General features: G+C 44.5%; 1 protein-coding gene across 2 annotated transcripts in view; it reads right to left on the reverse strand.

Moving 5' to 3' along the window:
* WDR48 (WD repeat domain 48) overlaps positions 1 to 27067 on the reverse strand; it is a 469392-nt gene that overhangs the window by 14883 nt on the left and 427442 nt on the right. For both annotated transcript variants that reach the window (XM_078663202.1, XM_078663203.1), the window contains exon 18: positions 25707 to 25899. In XM_078663202.1, the coding sequence (XP_078519328.1) occupies positions 25707 to 25899 (193 nt within the window). The remainder of the gene's footprint in view (positions 1 to 25706; positions 25900 to 27067) is intronic.

A 27067-nucleotide genomic window follows, 5' to 3' on the forward strand; every position in this document is an offset into this window, starting at 1 on the left:
ACGAAAGTTAAGTACTCGCGCAATGATCGGTCTAGGGTTCGCCCCAATACGAGGTCTGCCACCCAGGATCCTGTGCGCACATTCCACCGTAAAAAAGTTACTGAGACCCTTAGATTTAAGATGATTGAGGATGAGATTCTCCACAAACAAATCCGTTGCCTGCCCCCCCGCCTTTCCGGCACTCCCAGGATGCGAACATTGTTGCGCCGAGCCCGCCCTTCGTATTCATCAAGCCGACGATCTGTAGACTCCCTAGAGGACCTAAGATCACGCACCTCCTGCTGCAGCTGGTTCACATCGTCAATATGGCTCGTTGTTGTAACTTCCAGCGATTTCACCTTCTCGTTCGCCTTCGAAAGGTCTGCCCTGATCAGCCCCATTTCTATTGAGACAGTGTCCAGCTTAGCATCAAGAGTCTCCATTTTCTGACCCAGAGACGTCCTGACCCCCGTAATGGCCGCCATAAGGTCCTTCAGTGTCGGTTCCTCCCCCGCGGGGTTGACTTCGGGGCTTCCTCCCGGGCCCTTCTTCAAATCAAGTGGTGACCCCTTAGGGAGGGTATACCTGTCCAATTTATTAGACTGCACCTGCCTCCCTCCCCTGGTGGTCTTGGGCAACTGTTTCTCCGACTCTGTCTTCGTCGCCATCATGCCTCCACCTGGCGCGTCCACCGTCTCGCCCTGGATAGGCAGAACCCAATGGCACTCGAAACCCGACAGGGAAACTAGCGCCCCGCTACCCCCACACGGAGCGAATACGATCTGGGGACCCAGACCGGAACTCTCAGCAGCTGCGACAATTGGGCCTAGTATCGTCTCCGGCCCACATAGTGCCCATCACCTCCAGTCCAACAGCCGGGCACCAATTTACCGCGAAGGCAGCAAATCACTCTGTCACCCCGCCGGCCGGCAGCCAGAAGGAAACGGCCCACCAGGGGTACAGGGCAGCCTAGGATAAGAAGCTGTGCGCCCACCTCATACACCAGGGCCCTGCGTGATCCTCCAAGGCCCCCCGGAGCACATGGGAGCACCACATCGAATTTCGCGGCAGTCAGTCAAGGATACAGAGCACACCAGCAGGGACCGGCCGTCCCCAGTCCCTCCACCAGCGATGATGAGGCGGGACGCCGCGTTGGGGGCGTCGGTGTGGGCCTCCTCTTAGGCCCCTCCAACAGGATTACTGCATGTCGCCATGCCCCAGTCCAGCATCCAAAGTACAGGTCGGCAACCTCCCGAGAGCCTGTCCCCCGGGCACAAAACAGGGGGACTGATCCAATTTGGGGGAAATTCAGGTGCCCCCCGAAGACAGGGGGGGGCCCAGCACAGCCAGCGAGGCACCAGGGGCAAATGCGGCCCTCGACCCCCGCACTCTCCGGCCTGGCCGACCGGGTCCGATCCGGCGGCCGATGTTGTATTGCGGCCGGGGGCCGCAGGCACCCGAGGCCCCGGCTTCCAGCAGCTGCAGGCCGCAAACTTACGAGCGGTGCAGCGCTGTCGTCAGGGCACCAAAAACGTCCCGGAAAGTCCCCACGGGCTCCGCTTCGGTTCCCCCACCCGGAGGACGGGTCTGGGGACAGGATTTCTTCAGGATGGCGAGTCGGGTGAGCGAGGTCGGCCGGAGCCGATCTTCAAGCGGCCATCTTGGACGCTGGCTCGGCTCCTCCTTTCTGAAAGTTTTAGTTCTGTCAATGTAGGATATGATGGCTCTTTTGACATCTAATGTATGAAAAGTCCTTTCTGCGACAGTCTGGTTGTGGAAAGAAAATCGACAGCTCAATAGATTGTTTGAAATGAAAGTGGAAGACTACCTTGGGAGGAATTCTGGGTTGGTGCGAAGGACCACACTGTCCCTGTGAAGTTGAAAGAAGGGTTCTTGTAAGGTTAATGCATGGAGCACACCAATACGTCGTAGTGATGTAATAGCAATTAGAAATGCCACGTTCCAAGAGGGAAACAGGAGATTGCAGTTATGTAGGGGTTCAAATGGAGAACCCATGAGTCTTGTGGGAGCACTGTTAAGATTCCAAGAGGTGCAGGTGGAACCCGAGGTGGAATCCCTCTTTTAAGACCCTCCATGAAGGCTTTAATAACTGGTACTTTGAATAAAGGCAGGTGTTGTCTATTTTGCAGATACAAAGCTAATGCAAATACAAAGCTAATGCTGCAAGATGTAATCTAATGGGTGTGAATGCAAGCCCAGAGAGCTGTAAATGGATTAGGTAAATAATGTTTTATACTGTGCCATTAAATGGATTAATTTGTTTAGTGTGACTGTAACAAACATCTTTTCAATTTAGCTGGGTAAAATGCCCTTGTGGTAGGTCTACGAGCTTCTTTGAGAATGGTCATTGAAACCCCTCCCTTTTTGATTGGTGTTAGTATGTTTTTGACTAGTCTAACTGGGATCCTGCTAATCAGGATCCCAGTCACTGTGCTTTCTCCTTAAATTGATCGGGGTAATACTTTTGTACATCCAAAATTGGCTACTGGTGTACCCTGGTAAGCCCCTGGTATATGGTACTAATGTACCTAGGGTATAGGTACACCAGGGGTCTCCCATGGGCTGCAGCATGTATTGTGCCACCCATGGGAGTATACTTAAACTGTGACTCCAGGTTGTTGCCATTGCAGCCTGTGAGAGTTGGCACTTGCACCGTTCACAACAGATATACTTTCATTCATCTGGGGTCACTACACAAACTATAAGTCACCCCATGACAGGTTCTTCAGCCCTGAAGACTGGGTGCTTGCCTATAAGTGTGAGGGTGCCACTGCATGGGCATGACACCCCTACAAACGCCAGGGTGATTCTCCAGGCTTTGAAAGTGTGGTCAGCCATTTTAATACATATAGTGGACATCAGTCATGACGAGATGCCTAACTATAATGTGGCTGCACCGAACCTGGTCATGCTTCGAATCACACATGTTGGGATCCTACCCAAACACCGAGCCCAGTGTTGGAAGAATGATCCCAGGTAATGGGGGGCTCCCTTGGGGTACCCCCTGCGCTACTGGTACCACCCTATCAGGGTCTGACAGCAAGCTGGTGCTGCTGCTGACCACAGACACGATTCTGCCCTCCTGCTGCTGCGCCAAGCTTGAGACAGGGAAGGTAGAACAATAGGTTTACTGTCACAGGGAGGTGTGAACACCTCCAAGACAGGAATTAGTGTTTGGGCTGGGATGGGGGCTCTTGCTAGAGCCACCGGACTGCTTTCAAGGGCACATTTGGTGCCCTCCTTGCATACTTCAGTTTGAACCAGTTGAGGAAGCCCTTTGCTCCGGCGGGAAACTGGACAAAGGACATGGGAGTATCCTCCCCGCTGTCCATCCCCTGCTCAGGGAGGGACCCCTGAGTTGTTCCAACCCTTTCCCAGGGGTACTTAAGGGCTTACACATAGGTGACTCTTCAGCATCATCGTGGGACAAGACTCAAGCCTGAAATCATGTCTCTCTTCCACCGTATGGCCACTTGGACTTCACCTAGAACCAAGACTGCACCAACGAAGACACCTGCTGCTCCTGGGCTCACTGTTCTGCAAGTCTTCTTCATCACCTGTGTCTTTGCTTCTTCTAGGGTCTTCAACAGATCTGTGGTCATCAAGAACACCCAAAGTAATCTCCCTTGGAGTGCAGGAGTCACTCCCATGCATCTGCAGGCACCGCAGCGAAGCTGATCGGTCTGCTGCTCCTGATGTTCCACAGACTTCGAAAGGCTTAGCAACACAGGTTGTGGTATTGATCATCCCTCGAGGCCTGTCCTCTGCAATTTTGAGGCCAGTATCCCTCGCCTGAACCACTGGGATCAAACCCCTGTGTATCGTGTTGACTGGCCGTTCCCAAGGCTTGTTGGCTCTGCACTCCAGAGATCTTCGGGCTATAAGAAGAATAAGTTACTTACCTTCAGTAATGATGTATCTGGTAAAGACATATGCTATTTGTGGATTCCTTACTTTTAGGATTTCACCCAGGTGTCAGTCTGGATCCATAGTTTTCAACAGCAGTACCCATGCGTGTTGGTTGGTGGCATCCCTCAGCTCCGCTTCCATTGTTGGCATGACGTCGCAGGACCTATATAGAGGCCGCTCACACGTGCGGACGTCAGTTCTTAACACGACCTTCCACTCTAGAAACGCAGAGCCAAGAATGGCACTGACCTCTGGTGAATCAAAACTAGGGCCCTTTAGGGAAGTCCCTGTCCCTAGAAATCACTTCACAGAGCGGGGAGGATGGGTGGGCTGGTAAGGAATCTACAACTAGAATAGATCACTACTATATACATCGTTACAAAAGGTAAATAACTTGTTCATCTTATTGGCACCCACATAGCCAATGAAAAGTTGATCATCCGCCCGGAAGTCTTTGGTACAGTCAAGATAGCAAGACATTGCACGTTTTGGATACAGGCAGTGGAGTCTCTCCACCACTTTGGAGGGATGCGGGGGAAGGTGAAAGGTGGGCAGTGATGGATTGTGCCATATGAAAGGGCATGACCACTTTAGGGAGGAACTAAGCTGCTGTTCAATCTTCCGACAGGACGAACACCGCTCGACGTCGTGATCCGACGACAGGCACCAGAGACTATCGTCATGGGGGTCCGTATGGACATATAGCCCTCACACTCTCTGCAAGGTTTGAATCCCGACTTCTTCAATGTAGCCATCACCCTGCTACACCAAGGGAAAAAGCAGAAAAAGTATAACGAATAAAATTTAGAGTCCCATAAAAAACTGTTACATGTTGACAGCGCTGAAAAAAGGGAACTGACGTCAGCCTACCGACGAGGTCTTCTTATAGCTCGGATGATGTCATACGGAGTCACAAGCGGAGCCGTTCCATTGCGATGTCTTTGTCGACATGGGAGAGCTAAGAAAAGATTTCCGTGGTATGCTGGTGCAAGGGATAATTCAAAAGGTGAGGAATCCACAGGCAGATGTATCCATCAGAAAGGGCAATAATGAAGAAGCTCGAAGGGAGCGAGCATAAGAAAAGTGAAGACTAAATATAAATCCCACTAGGGCATTATGAAAAGGGACGGAGGAAACAAGTAAGTAAGGCCCTTGAGGAACCGATTTGCAATGGCAGATATGAACAAGGAAGGTTGATCTGGAAGTCTCAGAAATGCAGAGATAGCTGCAAGATAACCCTTAAGGGTGCCCAAAGCAGAGCCCTGCAGTACCAAACAAAGTATGTACCAGAGAACCTCAGAAAGAGGGGCAAAAAGTGAATCAACAACCTTTGCTGTGAAGCATGCCACAAATTTGTTCCATCTACAGGCATATACTGATTCAGTGGAGGAACGCCTGGCTGTCAAGATGACATCACAGACTTCAGGTGGAAGGTCAAAAGCAGCCAACTGCAGCCACTATATCTTCACGCAAGGAGGCGGAGACTGGACAAGTTTGGGTGGAGAATCGTCTCCTGCTGCTACGACAAAATATCCTCCCAAAGGGGTAGTCTGATCGGAGGATCGATGGCCATGCTCAGAAGGTCAGAATGCTGGACTCTTTATGTACAATCCGGAGCCACACGAATGACTTAAGCCTGGACATGCTTGATCTTTTTGAGCAAGCACTCTGGGCAGAAGTGGTATAGGCCGAAAGGCCTAGAGGAGGGCTAAGCTCCACTCGTGGTGAAAAGTGTTGCTGTTTGTGCGCCGCCTTGGAAACTCCAACACGCAATCTTGCTGCCATACAAGTTCTCTTCGGAGGCAAATCGATGTAACCAAGGCACTCCCCACAGCTGGAAGAGACATTGCGCCATCCCTGGATGGAGATGCCATCTGTGATCGACCAGACGCCTATGGCTTTGCTCGTCCGCTCTGGCCTTCAGAGAACCTGCCAGGTGTTTAACCAATAGGGATATGCCCTGATGTTCCAGCCCTGTCCAGAAGCGGAGAGCCTCCAAACAAAGGGTCCACTACCCCACCCGCCCATTTTGTTGCAGTACCACATGGCGGTGGTGGTGTTTGTGAACACCTGCACTACTTTCCCTTAGGGAGAGAGAAGGAATGCTATAGTGCCAGGCTGATCGCCCAGAGCTCCAAAAGGTTGATATGGAGGCCAGACTCAGCCAGAGACCAGACGTCTCTGATCTCCGCCTCTCCCAGGTGGCCACCCCATCCCAGGAGTGACACATCCGTCAACACTGTCAATTCTGGCTGGGGAAGGGAGAGAGATCTGCCTCTGACCCAATCTATATTGGTTAGCCATCCCTGCAGTTGGTGCACGGTTCCCTCTAAGATCTGGACATAGTCGAAAAGATTCCATTGATGCTGCGCCCACTTGAACTTCAGGTCCCACTACAGAGCCCACATATGCCATCTGGCATGATCCACCAGCAGGTTAGAGTAGGTCACGTGTCCCAGCAGCCTCAGAGGCATTCTCACCGAAATCCAGGATAGTGGCTGAATCATCGGTATCATAGCCTGAATATCCCGGACTCACTACTCAGGAGGATAGGCCTGAAACTGCACTGTTTCTAGATGAACTGCACTAGATGGAAGGGAGCATCTGAGAGGGAGTCGAGTGTGACTTCGGTACGTTGATAGTGAACACGAGCAAGTGCATGAGGTCTGCCGTAGACTGGAAGCGGGAGACAACAGTATGGGGCGAGCTCGCCTTTAATAGCTAGTCATCGAGATCGGGGAAGAATGGCACCCCCGATCTGAGTAGTTGAGCTGCAACCACTGCCATCAACTTTGTTTACACCCGAGGGACACTGGTAAGGCCAAGGGGGAGCACGGTAAACTGAAAGCGCTCGTGGCCCACCATGAACTGTAAGTAATATCTGTAGGCTGCCAGGACGGAGAATTGGAAATAAGCGTCCTGCAAGCATAACGTTACCATCCAGTCTCCTGGTTCAAGGGCAGAAGGTACCTGGGTCAAAGTGAGCAAGAGGAAGTAGTTCAGGGTTCAGAGCTCTAGGACAGGACACAGGCCTTTGTCCTTCTTGGGGACCAGAAAGTAGTGGGGCTAACAACCACGTCCTACTTCTGGCACAGGGACCCTCTCTATGGCCCTCTTGGCCAATAGAGGCATAACTTCCTTGCGGAGAAGTGCCACATGATCCTCCGACATCTGGTCATAGGAGGGTGGCATGGCGGGAGGGGTAGTCTCGCAGGGGAGGAAGTAGCCCTATGATCTATGGTAGCTAGTGTGCTGCTGGCATAGATGATGAGCAATGGCTTTGATGAGCCAGTCGTCCAGACAGGGGAAGACATGGATGTTTTGTCTGCGCAGATGTGCAGCTACAATTGCTAGGCACTTGGTGAATACCCGAGGAGCAGTAGTGACCCCCAAAAGGTAGGAGTTTGAATTCCAAGTGTTTTCCTGCTATCCGACATCATAGGTATTTGCGATGTGCTGGATGTATTGGAATGTGGAAATAGGTATCCTTTAGATGAAGGAATGCGAGAAAGTTGCCTTGTTGGAGAAGTGGGATCACTTCAAGTGTGACCATATGGAAGCGCTCAGACAGTAGGTAGAGGTTTGGTGGCCTTAGATCTAAAATTGGCCGTAAATTTCCATCCTTATCGGGGGATAAGGAAGTATAGGCAGTATACCCTTGATGTTGTAGAGGTACGGGTTCTATAGCTCCCTTGAGAAGAGATTGAACTTCCTGTTTGAGCAGTGTTTGATGTTCCAGTGACAGCCTTTGGGTACAAGGTGCAATGTTTGGAGGTGTTGTGATGAGCTCCAGACAGTAGCTATGGTGGATAATGTCCAACCCCCACTTGTCTAATGTTATTGACTGCCATGTGGGTAGAAATGTTTGTATACCACCCCGACAGGTGTTATATTGTTAGGGGAAGGTGAGGGAAGTCACTGTTTGGTGGTGTGTGTTCCACCGCGTGGGGAAACACATGTGCCTCTACCATTGGTATTGTTGCACCTGTAGGAACCTTTGTAGTAACTGATTTTGGCAACATTGGTTTGAGAAGGAGGCTTCCGGAGTGGTGTTTTAAGCCCCCACGGTAGCCGGCGGGGCAATAGGAGCCCAAAGGTGTAGGTGTCTGAAGTACCCCATTGATTTTGAAGTTTTTTTTCTTGGGCCTCATCGACTTGAGGTCCAAAGAGATGTACCTTATCAAAGGGTACACTTAGGAGGTTTTCTTGTACTTCTAGCTTAAAGCCTGAAATACGCACCCGAGCATGGCAGCGGAGCAGAATGCTAGTGATAATTCCTCATGCTGCTGTGTTGGCAGAGTCTAGGGCACAACGTATAGAGGTATTCTATTATATGATTCTTGTCGAGCGCATGGCTACCCATAGGCCTCCTAGTGCTAGAACAGTCATCATAATAGCCAGTAAGCCACTGAGGAGAGATAAGTTGCTAAAGAATCAGGTTTTCAACGTGAAGGGAGTTCGTTGGTCAGCTGGCAGTTCAAGTGGGAGTGTGTTCCAGAGTTTGTTAGCCAGATGAGAGAGTGAAAGGCCTACCCAACAAGACCTCAATCTTGGGAACCTGGAGCAGATGGGCTGAGGAGGATCTGAGACCTCCCAGGAATGCATGGCGTGGCTCGTGACCTTAGCAGGAGAAGCCTTTCTTGTGAAGTGGTCTATGCAAAACGCATAGGGCCTTAAATTACAATTGCTGCTTCACTGGGAGCCTGTGTAGGTCCTAAAAGGGTCTAACACCATTTTGTCGATTGGTGCCCTGGAAGATTCATAAGAAGCCAAGCTGCGGCATTGTGAGTGATCTGCAGCATCTTGATCTCATATTGGGGGTCAATGCGTGAAATAAGGGCCTGGATGATTAGTCTTCTGGCTGAAAAAGGAAGATTATTAACCTCTCTTAACAGTCTCAGAACACCAAAGCAGTTAGCTACAAGCCGCTTGGTCCATCGTGAGGCTGGAATCCAGCCACATGCCAAGACTGTCATGCATTTGGGGGTAGTAAGCCTCTCCAGACAGTCCGGGACTGGTATTAGAATATTTTGTTGAGATTATTGCCAAATACCATAACATCTGTTGTGTTTTCTCTGAGCTTCAGTTTACTGCTAGCCATCCATTTGGTACTTCCTGAAGACATGGGTCCAAGCTGAGATGGCTTGAGTCGGGGTGAGGGGAGATTGAGATCACCAGCTCAGTGTCATGAGCGTAGGAGACCAATGTCAACCCAGTGGAGCGCACAATATCAGCTTGAGCGTGCAGGTAAAGGTTTATAAGGGTGGGGGCTCAGGGAGGACCCCTGAGGCACACTGCAGCTCAAAGAAAGAATGTCAGAATAACATGAGTGATCTAAAACCTGTAATGCTTTACTCGCTACTTTGGGGTCTAGGAAATGATTTTGATTGTTTCTAATTTTGTATGTATTGTATAATGTTTAGTGTATATACAAATTGTTTGTTGAAAATACAAAAAGATTATTGGTCTCAACCAGACATGAAATAAGAAATAAAATACGGTTGTGACCTGCAATGAATTATGGATGTGATTTATTTAAAAAAAATACATTTAGATTTGATGGGAAAAGGATCCTATGCATAAGAGTAATTAAATGTACTCGGTTGTAATTATTCTGGGTATTTGTTCCTCCACCTCATACTGTCCTTTGAACCTACTCTCCAAAAAGGCATAAAGTAATTTCAGTGCACGGCCATCAATGCCCACTTTAGATATTCGATGGATGAGTGTGGCATGATCTACCGCATTGAAGGCCGCACTGAGGTCTAAAAGGATAATGGCTGCTGATCCTCCTTGGTCCAGCAAATGTCTTGATTACTTGACCACTGCCAGCAAAGCTGTTTATATGCTGTTCTGTAGTCTAATCCCCATTTGAGTGGGGTGTAGGATTTAGTTGGATTCTAGGAAGGCAGAAAGGGGATTGCTAACATGCTTCTCCAAGTGCTTCAAGGTTCCTGGTAACAAGAAGATCGTTTTGTAGTTACTCAAACAAAGGGGATCAACACCTGACTTTTTTAAAAGTGGTTTATCCACCACATGCTTCAATTGTTGGGGGGGGGGGGGCAGGGGTGGGACCTGTCCACTGAAGAGGGAAAGGTTAAGCAGATCCACCAAGGTGGGAGGAATGCTATCAGACCCCTGCATGAGAATGTGAAGCGGGAGCAGGGTGAAGAGGGGAGCCTGACTTTATTGCCCTTAAGAGACCTTTGAGGAGGCTTACAGTAAAGTCGGCAAAGAGAGCAAGAGCCTCTTTTGGCTGTACTAAGGGGCCACCTGAGGGATCCTCAAGGTTTGAGATGTTGGGTAAGGAAGAGTTGATTCCAGAATCATCTTCTGAAAGAAGAGAGCCAGATTACTACTGTTCTCTAGCTAGGCGTCTGGGTCTAGAACAGAGAGCTTCGGCTCTGTGATGTCTTTTAGGATCTGAAGGATCTCTTTAGGGGAGTTGGCGGAGAGCTCAATTTTGGAGGGGAAAAAAAGGCGGATTGTGAAGCCTTTATTTTCACATGATAGGAACTAATGGCTGTCCTATACAAACGTTTGCTGGCTTAGTCATAAGACTTTCTCAAGCTTCTGTCCAGATGCTTGCAATCCATTTTAAGACAAATAAGTGGGCACTAAACCAAGGGGAGTTTTTACTTCGTTGAAGGGTCTTATGCCACCTTGCAGGATGGCCCATAATTAATGACTTGGTGAGTCACTCATTAAAGCTACAGGTGGACGACATAACCTGGTCATATTGATTGGGTCTAGTTGCCTCCAGGACAATAGCCCAGTCATCAAAGTGTTAGATATAAGTTTCCCCTCTGCAACAAGTTCTTGTCCCCTTTTCCTGTGCTCATCTGGAAGATCCATTTCATCCCAGTGAGTAAGGTAATACATGGCCAGCAAATCCTGTGAGTTGATGGCACACCAATGGTTTGCAGATTGGGCTGCCACACTTTTCTCTGCTGCGTCAATACACTCGCTCTCCCAGCTAGCTTGAGAGTTTGATCTTTTATGAGCACTGGTGACTACTAGAGTCTGGTGGTGCCTGTCCTCGGATATTTAATGAGATCTCAGGGAGAGAGTTTGTATTTATCTTTTTTTTTTTTTTAATTGACCCTAGGTGTTATTATATGAGCCCTAAAAGGGTCTTTGAAAATGTCATCTGTGTGACTTAACATACCCTTCAGGATGGGTATTGGGTGACCCTATGTGTAGATGATAAAGTTTCGAAAGGAAATCCTTTGAAAATGTTTGTGTGACTTAACTTACCCTTCCGGATGGGTATTGGGTGAGCCTATGTGTAGATGATAACGTTTCGAAAGGAAATCCTCTACTAGGTTTTTTTTGTGTAGTTTATCATGAAAAGCAGCGGTCCTGCCTATTAACTCTTGATATGCGATGGAATCATCAGTAGATGATGGATATGCTGGATATAGGCCAGGCTCAGTGTCCCCTGGAGGGTATACATTCTATGCATTCCAGGGGTCATTATGTGGTGGCATTCGAACTGGAGTAATTCCCTACATCTTGTCCACCTGTGCCATCACCGGGGGATCCCGGAGGTGAAAAGTCTTGGGAGATCTCCAAAAGACTGATGGAAATACTGAGTCTGGTGGTGGAGGTAGTGAGGGTGGGGGAAGTGGTTGAGGACTAGTTGCATTGTTCATCTTCCTCTTTTTTGTTGGAGTAGGTAAATCAATTGCCTCTTGAAAAGACAGCAATTTTTTTGATGATTGCTGTGTTCTTGCCGGAGGCCTTCAGAGGAAATGCCTAGTCTGAGGCTGAATCTGCCTTTGTTTGGTGTCCAATTTCTCCTGTAATTTATTGAGAATAGGTTAGACTGGAGTTTCGGCAGTCTTTTTCTGAGCTGGCCTGAAAGATTTTGTCTCAGAACTGCGTTTGTGTTTCAGTGCCGAAGTTCCGCTCGGTGCTGAAGCAGTGAGTGTGGAAGGTTAGGCTTGGCACCAATTGGCAGATAGACACAGAGGTTGTCAATGCTGAAGATTTCGGCTTAGGCTGGTGCTTTGATGCCGAGCCAAAGGGCAGGACTTCTGAACTGGCCACTCAGTGCCGACCATGGCCATGAGGAGGAGGTGGACCAAAGGCCTCTAGCTCTAGAGGTGCTGGTTGTCTTTTTAAGTGTTTAACATGGGATTGAAGGGCAGGGGGCACATTACTCACCACTTCGTACCCCGGTGTGATGTTTGTTACCTCCAAGTCGAGTTTATGTTCAGATTCAGAATGGTCTTGGAAAGAGAACGCCTCTTTTTTCACTACAGAAGTTTGTGGGTTGTGGTGTTCTGCACCGACGTCTTCATTGTCGAAGAGTTCATCCCTCAATATGCAGGGTGGTAAAGCGAATCGAAAACAATACTAGTGAGGGTTAGAGTGGATTGGGAACCAAAGAGAGATATGTAACAGTCTCAACCCGGAGCATAGTGGCTACGAATTGGAGGTCAAGGAATCCCAAACCCTGTTTAGGTTTCTCCCGACATCAGACCGTATTGTATCGCACTGCTTCGGGACACTGGGCAACATTTTACTGCTGCTGGCAAGGAACTCCATACTACCGAAACAGGCGTAAACGCTGATGCAGACACACACCTATGGTTGCAAGCCTGTAGGTCCAAGTGTGGTTCTAGGGGAAGTCAGCCCAGGAGACTTGCGGTTGACCGCCACCAAAAGACATTAGGAGGGGCCCAGGTTGGGTGGAAGGAGGGTCCTTGTGTCATGTGAGCTGGTAGTCGGCCTACCGTTTAAAACCCAAGGAGCCCTGGGACCGGAGAAGTAACCTTGCCTCAAACTCTTGTCATTTATTCCTTGGCCAGCACCCCCATATCGTATAACTTATATTTTTTCTGTTGCTTGTAGCCCCACCTTTTCCTTGGTATTGCCAGCCATCAATACCTCCTCAGGTACCTCCCCTCCGGCGCTCTGTTGCAGGAGACCTCCTCTCAGTGCTCCAAAGGGAAGAATCTAGGAGAGAGTCTGCAAAAGGAGGAAACCTGGAGAGACGAAGGTAACTGCCGAATCAGACTCAAGTTCTCTACCTATTGGGAAAGGACCACGCTCACCTCTGGTCAACCCTCAATAAGGAATTTTGTTCTCAAACATTTTAATACAGGAGCTCTTCCGTCACCTGAGGGGGAGGACAACATACATAATGAGTTAACCAGTGTATCTGACTCAGCAACTAATGCACTGTGCCCAGCAAAGGATGGTGCGCAAATAGTTACCTTTTTGGTGTCTCCTCTGCAGACCAGAAGTGAGAGTTCAAGCAGGGGTCCAAGACGGTCTTCTTCAGCTCGCTTAGATATTTTTAATCATCCTCACGTTCAGAAGACTCTGAACTCTCACAGACCAATCGCAGAGTAGACCCCTACCCCTCAAATTGAACCATCTCATCAACCTTACAAGACCTCCTTGGTGGGAGAACCAAACTTCACCTTTGGATCCAAGGGAGGGTCTAAAACTATCCAGCCTACCTCATCTTCATCTGTGCTGGATGTAACGTTGCTTATGCAAACCAATTAGCTCTTGTGTCAATAAGGTCAAATCAGGTAGACCAAACAAAGCTTCTGAAAGATAGACATGAATTTCATCATTTTAAAAGTGAGGCTTCAAATGTAGACAATACCATGGACATCAAGCCCCTGCTGCAATTCCAGTCCCAGAACTTTTTTTGGGGAGGGGGGTGTCAAAGTCTCCTTACAGGAAAGTGTGAGGGTCAATTAAACACGGACGGCTCAGTCTATATTTCCAAATGCCCAGTGCTTGTGAGAAAAAAACACATCCCTTTAATTATTTTTAATTTTCCTCAAAGTTTCACTGCTTACAGAGGGCTAGTACTCTGAATAGATTTTTAGGTTCCCTTATCCAACGTGTAAATAAAAAGAAAGATTTGAGTTAAAAGGGAAGGGCCTGTAAAGTCGTCTCGATCCTAGATCAATATTTGAGGCCCTCAAAACCGCTTGGTGGTAGACCTGTAGATGCACCCACCTATAAGGAGGTTAAATCAAAGCCCAGCGTTAAAACTAGCTCAGCTCCAATCTCCTTACCCTTAAGTGGCTGCCCCACCGTAAATAATAAAGCCAAAATATTAGCCAGTAGCAAGTTGTCAAAGCCCTTGAATCCCCATAAATTACATAAAGATCCCTGATCTGGTCCAGAATATCCCTTGACTTGGGGTCTCCAGAGCTATTGCTGTATATTACCCACCGGGGGAAAAAAAGCAAATAAACTACAGCCTTTGAAGAGTTCAAAAATCCTCCACATATTTCAGCAAATCCCCTCCCTTTCAGAGATATCCGCGTTGGATATAATTTCAGTGGGGTTTCTGCCTGGCGAACATGGCAGGAAAGTATCTAGAGTTTCCTTTATTTTGCCCTGTATTGCAGAGCTAGTGCTGAAGGCGGTAGAGAATCTAGCTAAGGCAGGCCTACAAGCCTCCTGCCTTCCGAAAAGGACCCCCCCGCCCCACCAGTTCCTCAGCCCGGTCCTACTCCTCCTGCTGTTTTAAATGTCCATGGTGGATTATTTGCCACCCAATAAGAGTGATTTATACCTTACAGACTGCTCCCAAGGCACCTAAGTTTATGGCAAGGCAGTCAGCCGACCAAAAATCTAAGGGTGGTCATAGTAAATGAAAGAACGGCCAAGCAGACTGAGGGATTTGTATAGGGCATGGGTAACAGGTTCTCTCCCCTACAGCAAATCTCGCAGAACTGCAATTGGAAAGACCGATCTAGTTCTCCATAGAGCAAGGGGTCCTCTCCAAACCTGAGCTGGAATATCCACGGTTTGAACGCTTTAGGAATAGTGGTGAGGTCAAGGAAAGTTTGAAACCCTTTCATTTGGTGCGCCTTCAGGAGTCCTGGTTGAGAGAGGTTCAAACAGTAGAAGGTTTTAAGGTATTGAACAACAAAGGCCAGAGCCGGGGTAAGGGGAGAGCTTCCGCAGGTATTCTAGCCTCAATATCCACTAAGGTGATTAAGAAATCATTGGAGGTCATAAATGTGTCAAGTTGTGTGCAGTTTTCTGTGGTTGAAATGGGCTTGCGCAATAACACACATAGATGCTTTCTTCCTATAAAGAGGCTGGCTGGAAACATTTGAAGTTTCTTTCGAGACTCTGGTAGCAAAATACCAAGAAGCAATCAAAATAATGGCCAGTGATGCTAGTCTTTTTCCTGTACAGATGGACTAACTGTTGGAGGAATCTTTGGAATCTCATAACTTTCCTCCAGTGTAATTTCCTCCCGGCATCATTAAAAAGGAGGCTCGAGTGCTGAGCCAATGGTTGGTGAATAATTGATCTATTTAAATGTCTGATATAAAAGTGACATGCCAGCAGGTGCAACCTTCCAGCAGGGCCTGTCTCCAGGACCTATTGATTATATATCCACGTTCCTTTGGCACTTCAATCTCTTCTTAAACTTTGAAGTTGCAAAATATGAGGGTAGTGACCATTGGGCAACCTCAGCGGTTCCTATCCTGTACGAGCAGGTGGCCCCTGAGAGGGTATTGCCACTAGGGACACCCTATCCGTGGAGGCTTTCAACAAGCCTAGATCCCATCCACCTCCAACATCTAGCCACTTTTCAATTTCGTGAGGATATGGACATTCTCCCATTAGTTTCAAGAATATTATTGTGTGGTATAATGAAATTTTACAGCATGTTCTGGGCTAACAGTAAATGTAAGAGAGAAGGGACCACGAGCAGACCCCCGTTTTAAAGGGCGGGGGCTGGTTTGACTCCGCTTGCCAAGAGCTTAAGCGACTGGTGAGATGGAGAGCCAGGAGCGATAGGCAACATCCAGGTACCATAGCCTTCCAGAGGTTGGCTAAGCTTAAACTACAATAGTAGTCTATTTGGTTTGATTCTTACATTATAAAGCGCGGCGTATGCTCGAAGGTACCTTGGCGCTGCTGGCAGAAATAGAGGGTCCGAAGAATATACAGCAGGAGTGTAAAGAGCCAGGTTTTAAGCAGCTTTCTGAAAGCCTGGAATTTGGGGCGGAGGGGGAATGAGTTCCTCAGAGAAACTGGCATTTGATTCCAGAGGCGAGATGTAGCAAAAGTAAAACTTCTCCCTCCCCTGGAGATTCTGCGAATGCGAGCAACAGCACCATTGAGTTCATCTAATGCAGAGACCTGTTAGGGGTATGCCATGAAAGTATCTTCCAAAGGGGTTCGGGCCTTGGAAATGCACTGTTTTATAAGCTAAGCACAGAGCTTTAAAGCCTTCTTATTTTTGTTTTACACAAGTAGCCAGTGGAGCTCATCTCTAGCTTTGGTCCCTGGCTCAGGGTTTTAAAAAATATTTATAAGTCTAACTGCAGCGTTGTGTAACCTCTGGAGCCTACTTAGGATACACTGCTGGGCACCGCCCAAGAGTGCATTGCAATAATCCAATTTAGATAAAACTAAAGAGGAAACCACAGTTTTTTGTACCTCAGATGGCAAGAAAGAGCATTTTCCTCAAAAGTTTTAATGTGTAAAAACAAGAGTAAGTAAGGTGGCCGGGGTGATCACTGTAAGACAGCTTTGTATCAAAGATTATTCCAAGGTTCTTGAATTTAGACACTGTGATGGGGACTGGACCAAGATCGTTCGGCCACCAGGATTGATTCCAGAAGGAGGTATCCTGCCCCAAAAGAAAGACTTCGGTATTTCCTGCATTTCATTTTAGACAATGGTTACCCATCCATTGCAAAACAGCACTCATGCATTTGTTAAAACTCAGGGCCAACTCTTCTGTATTATTATTGATGATGATGATGATAATTTGAGTATCGTCTCCATGAGAAAAACTAACAATCTTATCAGTCCCATGAGTGTGGCTACATAAATGTTGAATAAGGTGGGACTTATCTATAGTGAAGGCCACAAAAGCCTTCTCCTACTACAGTAAGTGGGACAAGATGCAGGAAATTATCCTCCCAAACGATCATCAAAAGTTCTGAGCGAAGGTCAACGAACTCAGTGATCCTAATAGGAGTATACCGGTATGTATGATTCCGGAAGTTCAGTGAGCTACCTATTTGATAGATTTATATAGGCGACCTTGTTTTCCAGCTATACCCCAGAGAAATCCTGGACAAAAACTCCCTGCCTCAACCCCCCAACTTGGTTTTCAATAAAGGAGGTAAGAGCAGTCTTTGAGAAAAAATAAAGCTCTCCTGAGCTCCTGGCCCCGATAACATTCCAGCAGTAATAATTCAAACAAACAGCGTTTGTTGGGAAACAGTTTACTCATCTTTGTTCAGTTGTCTTGCTTCATCCGGCCTTCACGCTCCAACATGGTCCATAGTAAAAACGTATTTTTTTTTTAAAAAAGGGAGCGGCTCAGACAAAGTATTATTAGCCTCCTGGATGTCTCGCTAAAGGTCTTTTCAAAAATTATTTTATCTAAGTTGGAAGACTGGGCTTGCGAATCCAAGACAATCCCAACAGAGCTTTCATGAGGGCCCTTCCGCCACAGATCACTGCTTTGCGTTACATCCATAAGGCCCTGAAAGTAAATCAAGGGCTGTGCTGCTGTTTTGTTGATTTCAGGACAGCCTTTGATTCTGTGGAGAGGAACATCTTATGAGGAAAGCTTGCCGCCTGAGAGCTCCCTTCAAACCTTCTCAGTGTACTTCAATCCACAATTCCTATACTCTGACAACTGGGGTCAGGTGGAATTAGATAAATCGGGCCGATTATCTCAAAGAAACCACAGACGAAATAGCCTTCAGCAGGGGTCCGTCTTCGCACTCTTGCTCTTCAGTCTATTTCTAGCCGACTTCCCCACCTTTATATACCAGTCCAAGTCTTTCTCCCCAAAGTTGGGAACCAGCACATCAATTGTCTGCTCTATGCAGACGATCTGGTATTATTGGACTATACCCCAAATGGTCTGCAGAGGAAATTAAAAGCCTTAGCAACTTATAGTAAGCAGAAACCGCTTCAAATTAATCTGGAGAGGACCAAGATTTTGTTTTTGTGAAAATACATAGAAAGGTTTAACAAGAAAGTCAATAGTGGTGCTTCCCATAAGGAAAGAACCGCACATACACTAGCTCTATTCAGTTAGACAGTAATACTGGGTTTACAATGTGAGATGAAGCTTGAAATCAAGACGGAGTTCTACATAGACCTCTGTCACTCACTACCAGGGGTGACTCTTGCCAATCAAGGATCGGCACCTTTATATCTGCAAAAAGAGGAGTCAAGAAGAGCACAATCCTAAGAACAAGTAAGATTAAGTGACTTGTTAATCGCTGTAGTTTGAACAACGAATACTAACATGAGTCCAATTCCAAGTGTCCTGGAGTCTTCATGCTTGGACAGGATAACAGAACAAAAAGTTCATATTGTAATTTCATTTATTTAGAGTTCCGTCATGAAAATAATTATAGCATCAACCAGGAACAGCCAACACGTGTTTCGTCGGTACCACCAATCAGTACCATGACTTTCTCAAGGCTGTGGAACAGAAACCAAATATACTACATACGTGACTAAACATATATAATCATAATAGAAATTGATTCAAACAACGTTACAGGCCTAAAAAAAGAAAAAAGTTAACAAAAAAATCAGAAAGAGATGAAATGAAATTGATGAAATCAAACAAAATCTAGAGAGTCGGATGGACAAGGATGATTGGGAGAAAGTTTTGAATGATATTAACACCAAATTGTATAAATATTCCAAGGAGATTCAAGAGGGGAAATTAAGGAAATTTAAAAGGTACACGCTTGACTACAAGCTAAACGAAGTCTATATACTTGGGCAGAGGTGTACGCCCAAAGAAGAGTATTTCCTAAAAAGAAAGCACCGACAATATCTGAAGAAAGCCTAGTGTCAGACACTGACCTTAGTGCAAACAGACCATCAGCACAAACACACATTTCAGGAACATCTGTAGTAGTAGAAACTATAGAAACTGCTTCAGCTTCTGGAACATCAAAGTCTTCTTTTCCCCAGGCCGGGGATTTAAATCAACCACCAGGAAAAATCAAAACAAAAGAAGGAGAGGGAAAAGAAGGAGCACGAACACGGAGCAACAAATACATTTGGTAATGAACATATCCAAAACGGAATTAACAGCAGATGAACTAAGAGTTTTAAATCGAGGATTGGGCTTTGTCCCAACCTACGACACGAACATTCTGGAAAGTGAAGTAGCTCTTTTCAAATTTACGAGAGTCCTCAGATTAAGGCTTTTTTTCACGAATGTGGTCCCCAAACAACCAGAAAAGAAACCGGCGGAGTTAATAGAGTTCAAACCTAAGTCCAAATACCAATCTCCAGTATCACATTAAATCCTGGATGCATTCGAAAAGTCCGTGCGAAATGACCTAGACAAATTGAGCTTTCGGAAATCTAAAACCAAAAATCTCTCGGATTATGACCGAAACATCTTGAAAAGTTTACAGAACAATGATAAGATATTTATCCAAAAAGCAGATAAAGGAGGAGCCATTATCGTTATGGATAAAGTATTTTATCTACAAAAAGTCAATGAACATGTCTCTGATGAAACAACCTATTTGAAACTAGATGAAGATCCCACCAATGAATTGGAAACAACATTAAAAACAATATTGGATCAAGCCTATGAATTAGGTTATATTTCAAATGCCACGAAACAATTTCTTACTGTACAACATCCCAGACGTCCTCGCCTTTACATGCTTCCTAAGGTTCATAAGGACAAATATAATCCACCGATGAGACCGATCGTAACTGGATGTGGAACCATATTTGAGCCATTGGGTCAATATATTGATACATTTTTGCAACAGTTTGTGCAGAACTGGCCCTCTTATATTAAAGACACTAATCATTTTCTATTGAAACTTAAAGAAATTCCTATCACTCAAAACCTGTTACTTTGTACAATAGATGTCAAATCTTTATATACATCTATTCTGCACCAATCAGGACTGGAAGCTGTGGAATGGGCTTTGTTGAATCAAACAACTATGAGAGCTGAGAAAGTATTCATTTTGGAACTTCTACATTTTTGTTTGTACCACAGCTACTTCCAGTGGGATTCTAAGTTCTTTTTGCAGCAGAATGGAACGTCGATGGGATTTGCTGGGGCACCAGCATATGCCAATACGTTTATGGCAAAGTTTGAATCAGATTTTATCTATACTGATGAAGATTGGTGAGATAAAAGCATTTTGTATCAAAGGTTTATCGATGACATTTTTGTGTTATGGTCAGGAAGCAGAGAAACCCTGGAACAGAAAATTGATTTATTAAACACACATGTTGAGCAAATTAAGTTCACTCATACCATCAGTGATCGTGAAATTTCATTTTTGGATGTAGCAATCAATCTAAAGGAAGGTAGAATTTGCACGGAAGTATTTCGTAAAGAAACAGATGTGAACAACTCACTTCTGTACCAGAGCTTTCATCCGCAAAATCTCAAAGACAATTTACCAATGTCACAATACATGAGGATTAAAAGGATCTGTTCAGATCCTGAGGAATTGGAGAAGCATTTAAATGCACAAAATTTTAAATACACTGAAAGGGGTTACCCCCAAAAGGTCTTGGAGAAAGCTAAAGATAGGATCAAAGTGTATGACAGAGAGAATCTTCTTAAACAAAAACCCAAGAAAGTTCAAGAAAGGCATGTATTTGTCTCTAAATTCTCAACTAGTTCCATGAAGATTAAAAACATTATCACACGACATTGGGAACTCCTACAGCACGAACCTGACTTTGAAGGGATATTTTCACAAAGACCAATTTTTGCATACACCAGATCAAAAAATATGAAGGAATATGCAAAACAAGAGCGAGTTCAAAAAGGGATGAAACGTTGCATGAACGGTGTCCATTGTCACAATGTCATTATTGGGGCGAATTTACATCACCCGCACACGGGGAAACCATTATCACTATATTATGATTGTGATTGTAATTCCAATAATCTGATTTATTACATCAAATGCCCATGTGGTAAACTTTACGTTGGAAAAACTGAACGAAAACTGAAAATCCGAATATCGGAACATACGAGTACTATCAGGAATGCTAACATTAAAAGTAATCTTGCAAAACATTGGCTGGAAAATAAACACAACATCTCCCAGATATAGTTCTCAGTCCTGGGAAAAATTAAACTACTAGAAGTTGTGGATCTGACCAGATCCCTCCTTCAAAGAGAAATATTTTGGATAAAAAGATTAGGGACCCAGGAGCCGAAAGGGCTCAATGAGAAAATAGATTATTCATGTTTTTTGTAATCATAAGGAGGGTGCACCCATAGAGTAGTGCATTTGTAGGTTTCTGACTGTCAATTAGAATCATGTATTGTAGTAAATTCAGTTTTATTGCTGTAATGTAAATACTGTTCACTTTAAAGAAAAAAAAAATATTTGGTTCTTCACACTTTAGTATTCACCATTATTTTCATTTTTCACTTTTTATTTTATTTGAATCGCGGTTGCTTTTTAGAGGTCGGTTTTAAAATTTGACACAGTAATTGTCTCAGGTAACCACACTGCACCAAGATGGCGCATGTGTAATCGGGAGGGTTTTTGGAAACAGATAGTAGAGTCAGTCATGTGTTCGTGCGGCAGGTTCATGGTGTTGTTTGAATGGGTAAGGTGTTTGTAAGAACATCCACGTTGAATCAAGATAACCTTGTCAGATCAGCTAGGGGATCGGTTTGAGAGATGGCCCCCACGGGTATTTACATCAGGTTAAGATGGCACGAGGGATTGGACAGAAGGTTGAGTAGTCCGCCCTTTATGTTGTCAGCGGAAGTATCCGAGAGTTGCGTGCAGTGGAGTCCATCAAAAGCCGGGAGACGGCAGAGGAGCTTGTGAGGAGTCATTGAAGATTTCGGTGCAAAGAGTGAGCATTAACTCGGCAAATATAAGGTAACATTTTAACGCAACGGGGCAGGGTGAACTTGGGTTAACGAGGAGGATGGGAGGTTGAATAGTTTGTCTCGTTGTTTAGGGTGTTGGAAGATCGTTGTCGGGAGGCAGAGGTTGACGGATTGAGACTTAGAAAAGATCGAGGTAAGACGCAGTGACGTCTTTTAGTATATGTGTCCATTTCAGTTTGAAGTTGATTGGAGCTTTATTTACTGTTACTTTTTGCGTTTTTGACAGACGGTGTATTTATTTCTCGTCTGGAGGGTGAGTACATTTAAGAGTTGTTTTTCACAGACTGAGGTGAGGTGGTGGAATTTGCACATGTGTTTCAGATATCTTTTTAGATAAAAGTGAACTTTCATATTGCCTGTCACATTTAGAATGTTTTTGAAGGATTTATGTGAAACCTCTAAAATATGGTGTTTTACTTATGTTATGTACATATTCAGTTTCAGGCCCCTGAGGAAGAGTCCATTGAGACTCGAAATGCATCGGGCATCATCAGCATGTTACACCTTTATGAAATGAATTGTTGTATCATATACAATGTGTGATATTATTGAAATATGTTATTGATTTTCAAAGTTGATGACTAAAATCAAATTAAAACTATGTTTGGAGAGTAAAAACAAGGTATATGTTTGTGTATAAGTTTGAAAAGGTTTAAAACTAAGTTCAAAGTATTTTGTGCAAAGTATTATTTTGAAGATAAAATGAGATTGAGATTGTTGTGATTGTTTCACATACAGGAACAATGCGCAGAGGTTGAGTGGCTAGTCCATTGAAGTTAGGAAGTACAACTTCGAGGCACGGTGTGTGGACAGACGTGCCACCTCCGCAGCACGCTTGTGATTAAATTGATAAATTTTATAGAGAAGAAAGAATAAAATATTAAAATTCAGGAGTGCTTCTCAGTTTAAACCAGTTCAGGACATCCGCTTCCCATACTCGATACAGTTACCTGACCATGGCCTGCGAAATTAAATATTAAGGGCTAGAGTGGGATGTAACCCAATCCACTCATACCGCCACTGCTGGGCCAGGGTTCAGGGTAACCGAGGTCTCTGTCCCTGCTCCTTGAATATAAAATGCTACTGCGACTGCTAGACTGCGTTTTAGATCTTTCTAATCGTATTAAGCTTTTAAGAGCCCACTTTTTAAAATATGAAACGGTCCAAGGCCTCGATTATTGCTTTGTAATGTTCTGTGAAAATATCATGCTGTAGCACTACCTCCTCTTTTGCCACATCTTTACACTACATATTCTCTACATGTTTGTGGGCTGTGAGGTACAACTGCTTTTAAAATTTAAAGCCTTCTTGTAGCAAAATCGTGGTCCGGCTTTTCTAGCTTTTTAATTTTTCAAGCCAAATGCCCCGGCAGCATTACTGTATCTTGGATTCTTTGTTTTCTTTCCAGCAGCCACACACCAACCTTTTCTGCACAGGAGTAACTAATTTTCTTGAAGCTGGAGGGGTGACAATGGGATGATGCTTATGTAAAAGTTTCAAATTCCTTTTTTTGTTTTAGAAACAAATTCTTTATTCATCAGGATTGTGTTCCCTCCTAGTTCTTCTGAATTAACTCTTATTTAACCTTTCTTTAATGACGGGGAAGGAAGTGTCAAGCTGTTGACTTGCTGGCACTGTTTTTTCTGGTTCATTTTTCATGAGCAAATTGTCTTCCACATCCCGCAATCTCAGATTTACACTCGCCTTAGCAGTCTGAATTGGTTTAATCCTTACTAAACCTTTTATTCTGAAAGTCTCTTTCCCTGCTCTACCAGCCTTGTAGAGTATTAAAATTTACACTCCACTCTTTCCTGTTTTTTCCAACCTTAAAGATCTATAGTTTGGCATTTTCTGGATGCTCTTGAACTACTGCATGCCCCTCATCTTACCAGAGGATTTTTTGGACATCAGAGGTAAGATGGACAATGTGGGGATTTACACCTTTTTTGGATATTTGTTTCTGATGTCTGTGCTTGGCTGGCACAGGCCTAATGAATCCCTAATAGATTCCTTTCAAACCCCAGCTCTGGACTACAAGGTACAGAAACTGGGCAGGATAGTTGTGTTTTCTGGTTGCATTTTGCCATAACGGGCTGTAGGAAGTTCTATGCTCCATCAGTTTCTATAGCCCGGCTGAAATTACCAATAAAAAGCTGGGATCCAGAATCCACTAGGCTTTTCCTTTGTTTATACTTGATATTTCAGTTTCCTAAGGCCTGCTACTAAGTATCTGTGGATGCCACAGCAGAATGTTTCAAACAATTTGAATACTCACTGACCAGTCACTTCCTGGCTAGACCAGAGAGGCTCCTGGTCTGTCATTCCAAAGGGTAGCGGTCTCCTTCCACCCACCCCAACCAATTTCCAATCCAACTGTAAGACGTAGGAGGGAATAGTGTTTCAAACCGTTATCAGAGTGGACATTTCTGTAGAAGATGCTTTGCTGTAGCAGGATCTGTAGTTTCTCTGAATTCCTCGTTTCATCCTTACCACACTTCAGGTGTTTGGAGTGGGGTTGGGTTTGTAGGGAGACATTACTTTGGTTTTTGTTTTGGTAGCTTTTATCTAGCTATTGCCAGACATGTGAACTTCACATATGCTCCATAAACTCAATCATTGGTGTAGCAATCTTCAAATATTTCACCAACTCAGTTTGTTTCCAGGAGCCAATGTTTGCTTTATAAGGCCCTGTAACCACACTAAATTGCATTTTTCTCCGCCTTGTGCAGAGTGTAAACGAGAGGATGGAACAGTTAATACAATTTCCTGTATTTCTGTTTGAGACACCAATGCATTGATATTGCAGGGTGATTAAAAAAGAGAAGGAAACAACATTTTAAAATGTTAGAAACATTTTCAGGCAATAAGAGGAATGCACTATCTGCCACTTACAAAATAGTGCTTACAGAGCTGAATAAAGCCTATGAAGCTGTAGTTTAACTTCCTTACAATGGGAAATCCAGGCACCTCTTACAGCAACATTTGTTTGAGAAAGGCTTATATACATTTTTTAAGTAATTCTTTTAGTTTATTAACTATGTTGACATGGATATTTGTAGAATCCACAGCAACACATGGGAACAGTCCAGCCCGAACTGCCAGGCAGTGAATGTTTGAAAAAAAAATGTTTAGCATTCCATCCATCAACTTTGTGTTGCTATATCTATAGAATCTGTCATGACTAAATGGTTTGTGGTTTCTAATGTCACGACAATAGCAACGGTAGCAGTTGCTACCATGCTTCAGATCCTTCGCTTTAGGTGTGCTGGCCATAGAAAAGAGTGCAGCCAAACCACAATCACCAACTGCACCAGTCATCACAGATTTAAGATTTTTGAAAACTTTTGATGGAGACATGGCACGATAAAATATTTTAGAGAAATCTGATAACATTGAAGAAAGACCTAAAAGAAAAAACAAGTTATCTACGGTGAAAAGCGGTCATTGACACATTTAAAGAGCATGTCCATCACATCTAGTAACTCCTGGCATGGCCCAATGACTGGGATAAATTAGGCACCACCTAGTAAAATTTTCTGATATGAAGATGATTTATTTAGTTCAGTCCGATATATTTTTTAGAGAGAAGGAATCTATGCTACGAACTATCCATTAGTAATGTATTTTCAAGTTTAAAAGCAACTTTTTATTGATGCATACTCAAAATAATATACATTGAGGTACAAATCTGAAATTAAGTTGAACCATTATGCATTTGAAATCAAGAACTGTATGTGTGATGGTAAATCATTTATCTTAAATCAGCCTACTGCAAGATCTCTCAATTTTTTTCTCCTAGGAAGTACTTTTTTGAAAATTCAGGATAGCGCTACATAGATCTGTACTGCTTGTATGAAAGAGGAACAATATCCAATAAGACCAATACAATGCATTTTCCATTTACCTGATCCTGACACAAAAGTTCTATTTTCTCTTCAGCTAACTGTGCAACGTCCTCCTCCTTTTCTTGTTCCCCTGGCTTTTCATTATTGGAGGAACTTGTGGTCTGGGATTCATTATCCAGGTTGATGATTTTTTCATAAACATGCTCCATCACCTTTCTAACTTGCAACATATCACTTGCTGAAAGTCTGTCTCTGCAGAAAGAAGAAATGCAAAAAATCTAATTATCTTTCATCAAAGTTTACAAAAGAACAAGCATACTACCAGCTCATGCCTATTGGTGTTGATGGCTTTCAAAACTTCGATCCAGAGTGCCTGAATCTTTCCAAAGCCCCAAACCACCCGCCATCAATACACATTGGACTACATACCCAACCCTGGTACAAAGTTCTCCAATGTACACCATTCACATCTGGATCTACCTTTCCCGTAAAGATACCATTCAGATCTAATTTTCAAAGTTCTTAGGGGGCTGTAAGGAAAAACTATGCAAGTTGAGCTGGGAGGGGAATAGTGGGGAAGAGAGACAGGAAAAAGGGCGAGAAGTGCTTTGTGCTCAGAAGGTAGTCATTGCATGTATGGTAGGAAAGATTGGGTGTTTGGATTATTTTGTTGCACCAAGAGCAGACAAGAAGACGCAGAGTGCCCATCTGTATTTTTCTAGGCTCCGGTGTCATTTAATCTGCATATTAATGCACATTCACCAACATCAAACAGAATTCTGCATAAATGCTACTATCTACACTTTATGAAATGTATATTGGTACAGAAGAATTTTTCATTTGAGTTGAGAGCATTTTCATCTTACTCCCTTGATCTCAAGAGCACTACAAAAAAATGCCATAACACCTACACCACAAACATGATTTATCTTGCACATCTCATGACCCTATGCAAAGGGTTATCGTTAACAGGGAATCGAGCTTATTGACAGAGGACACACTGTGGATAGGATGGAATAATTATGCTACTTAGCCTTGTAAGCATCTAAGTGTTGCATGTCGTGCTGCAGATTAACCTGCTGTGCACATTCCTGCTATATAGTTTTGGGCTCCGATGTTTTATTCATTTTGTGTTTTCTATAGCGTGAACATGACTCAATCCTGGGTGTCGGAGCGCTTTACAAATCAAGAGCAATCGGTTTCGTGCACAGTTTACAAATTTACAATAATTTACATATTAAGTCTTACTAGGCGCCCACTCGGGTTATAGTAGTACATGACATGACATACTTGCATATAAAATGTAATATCATCCCTAAAGAAAACGTGGAGTCACAACTGGATGACAGTTAAAAGACCAATAACCATGTGGCATGATAGAGGTACCTTCATTAGCAATCGTCCCTGTATCTTGCGTATG

This window comes from Lissotriton helveticus, chromosome 10 (assembly GCF_964261635.1).
Source record: "Lissotriton helveticus chromosome 10, aLisHel1.1, whole genome shotgun sequence".
In the NCBI taxonomy this organism is placed as follows: Eukaryota; Metazoa; Chordata; class Amphibia; order Caudata; family Salamandridae; genus Lissotriton; species Lissotriton helveticus.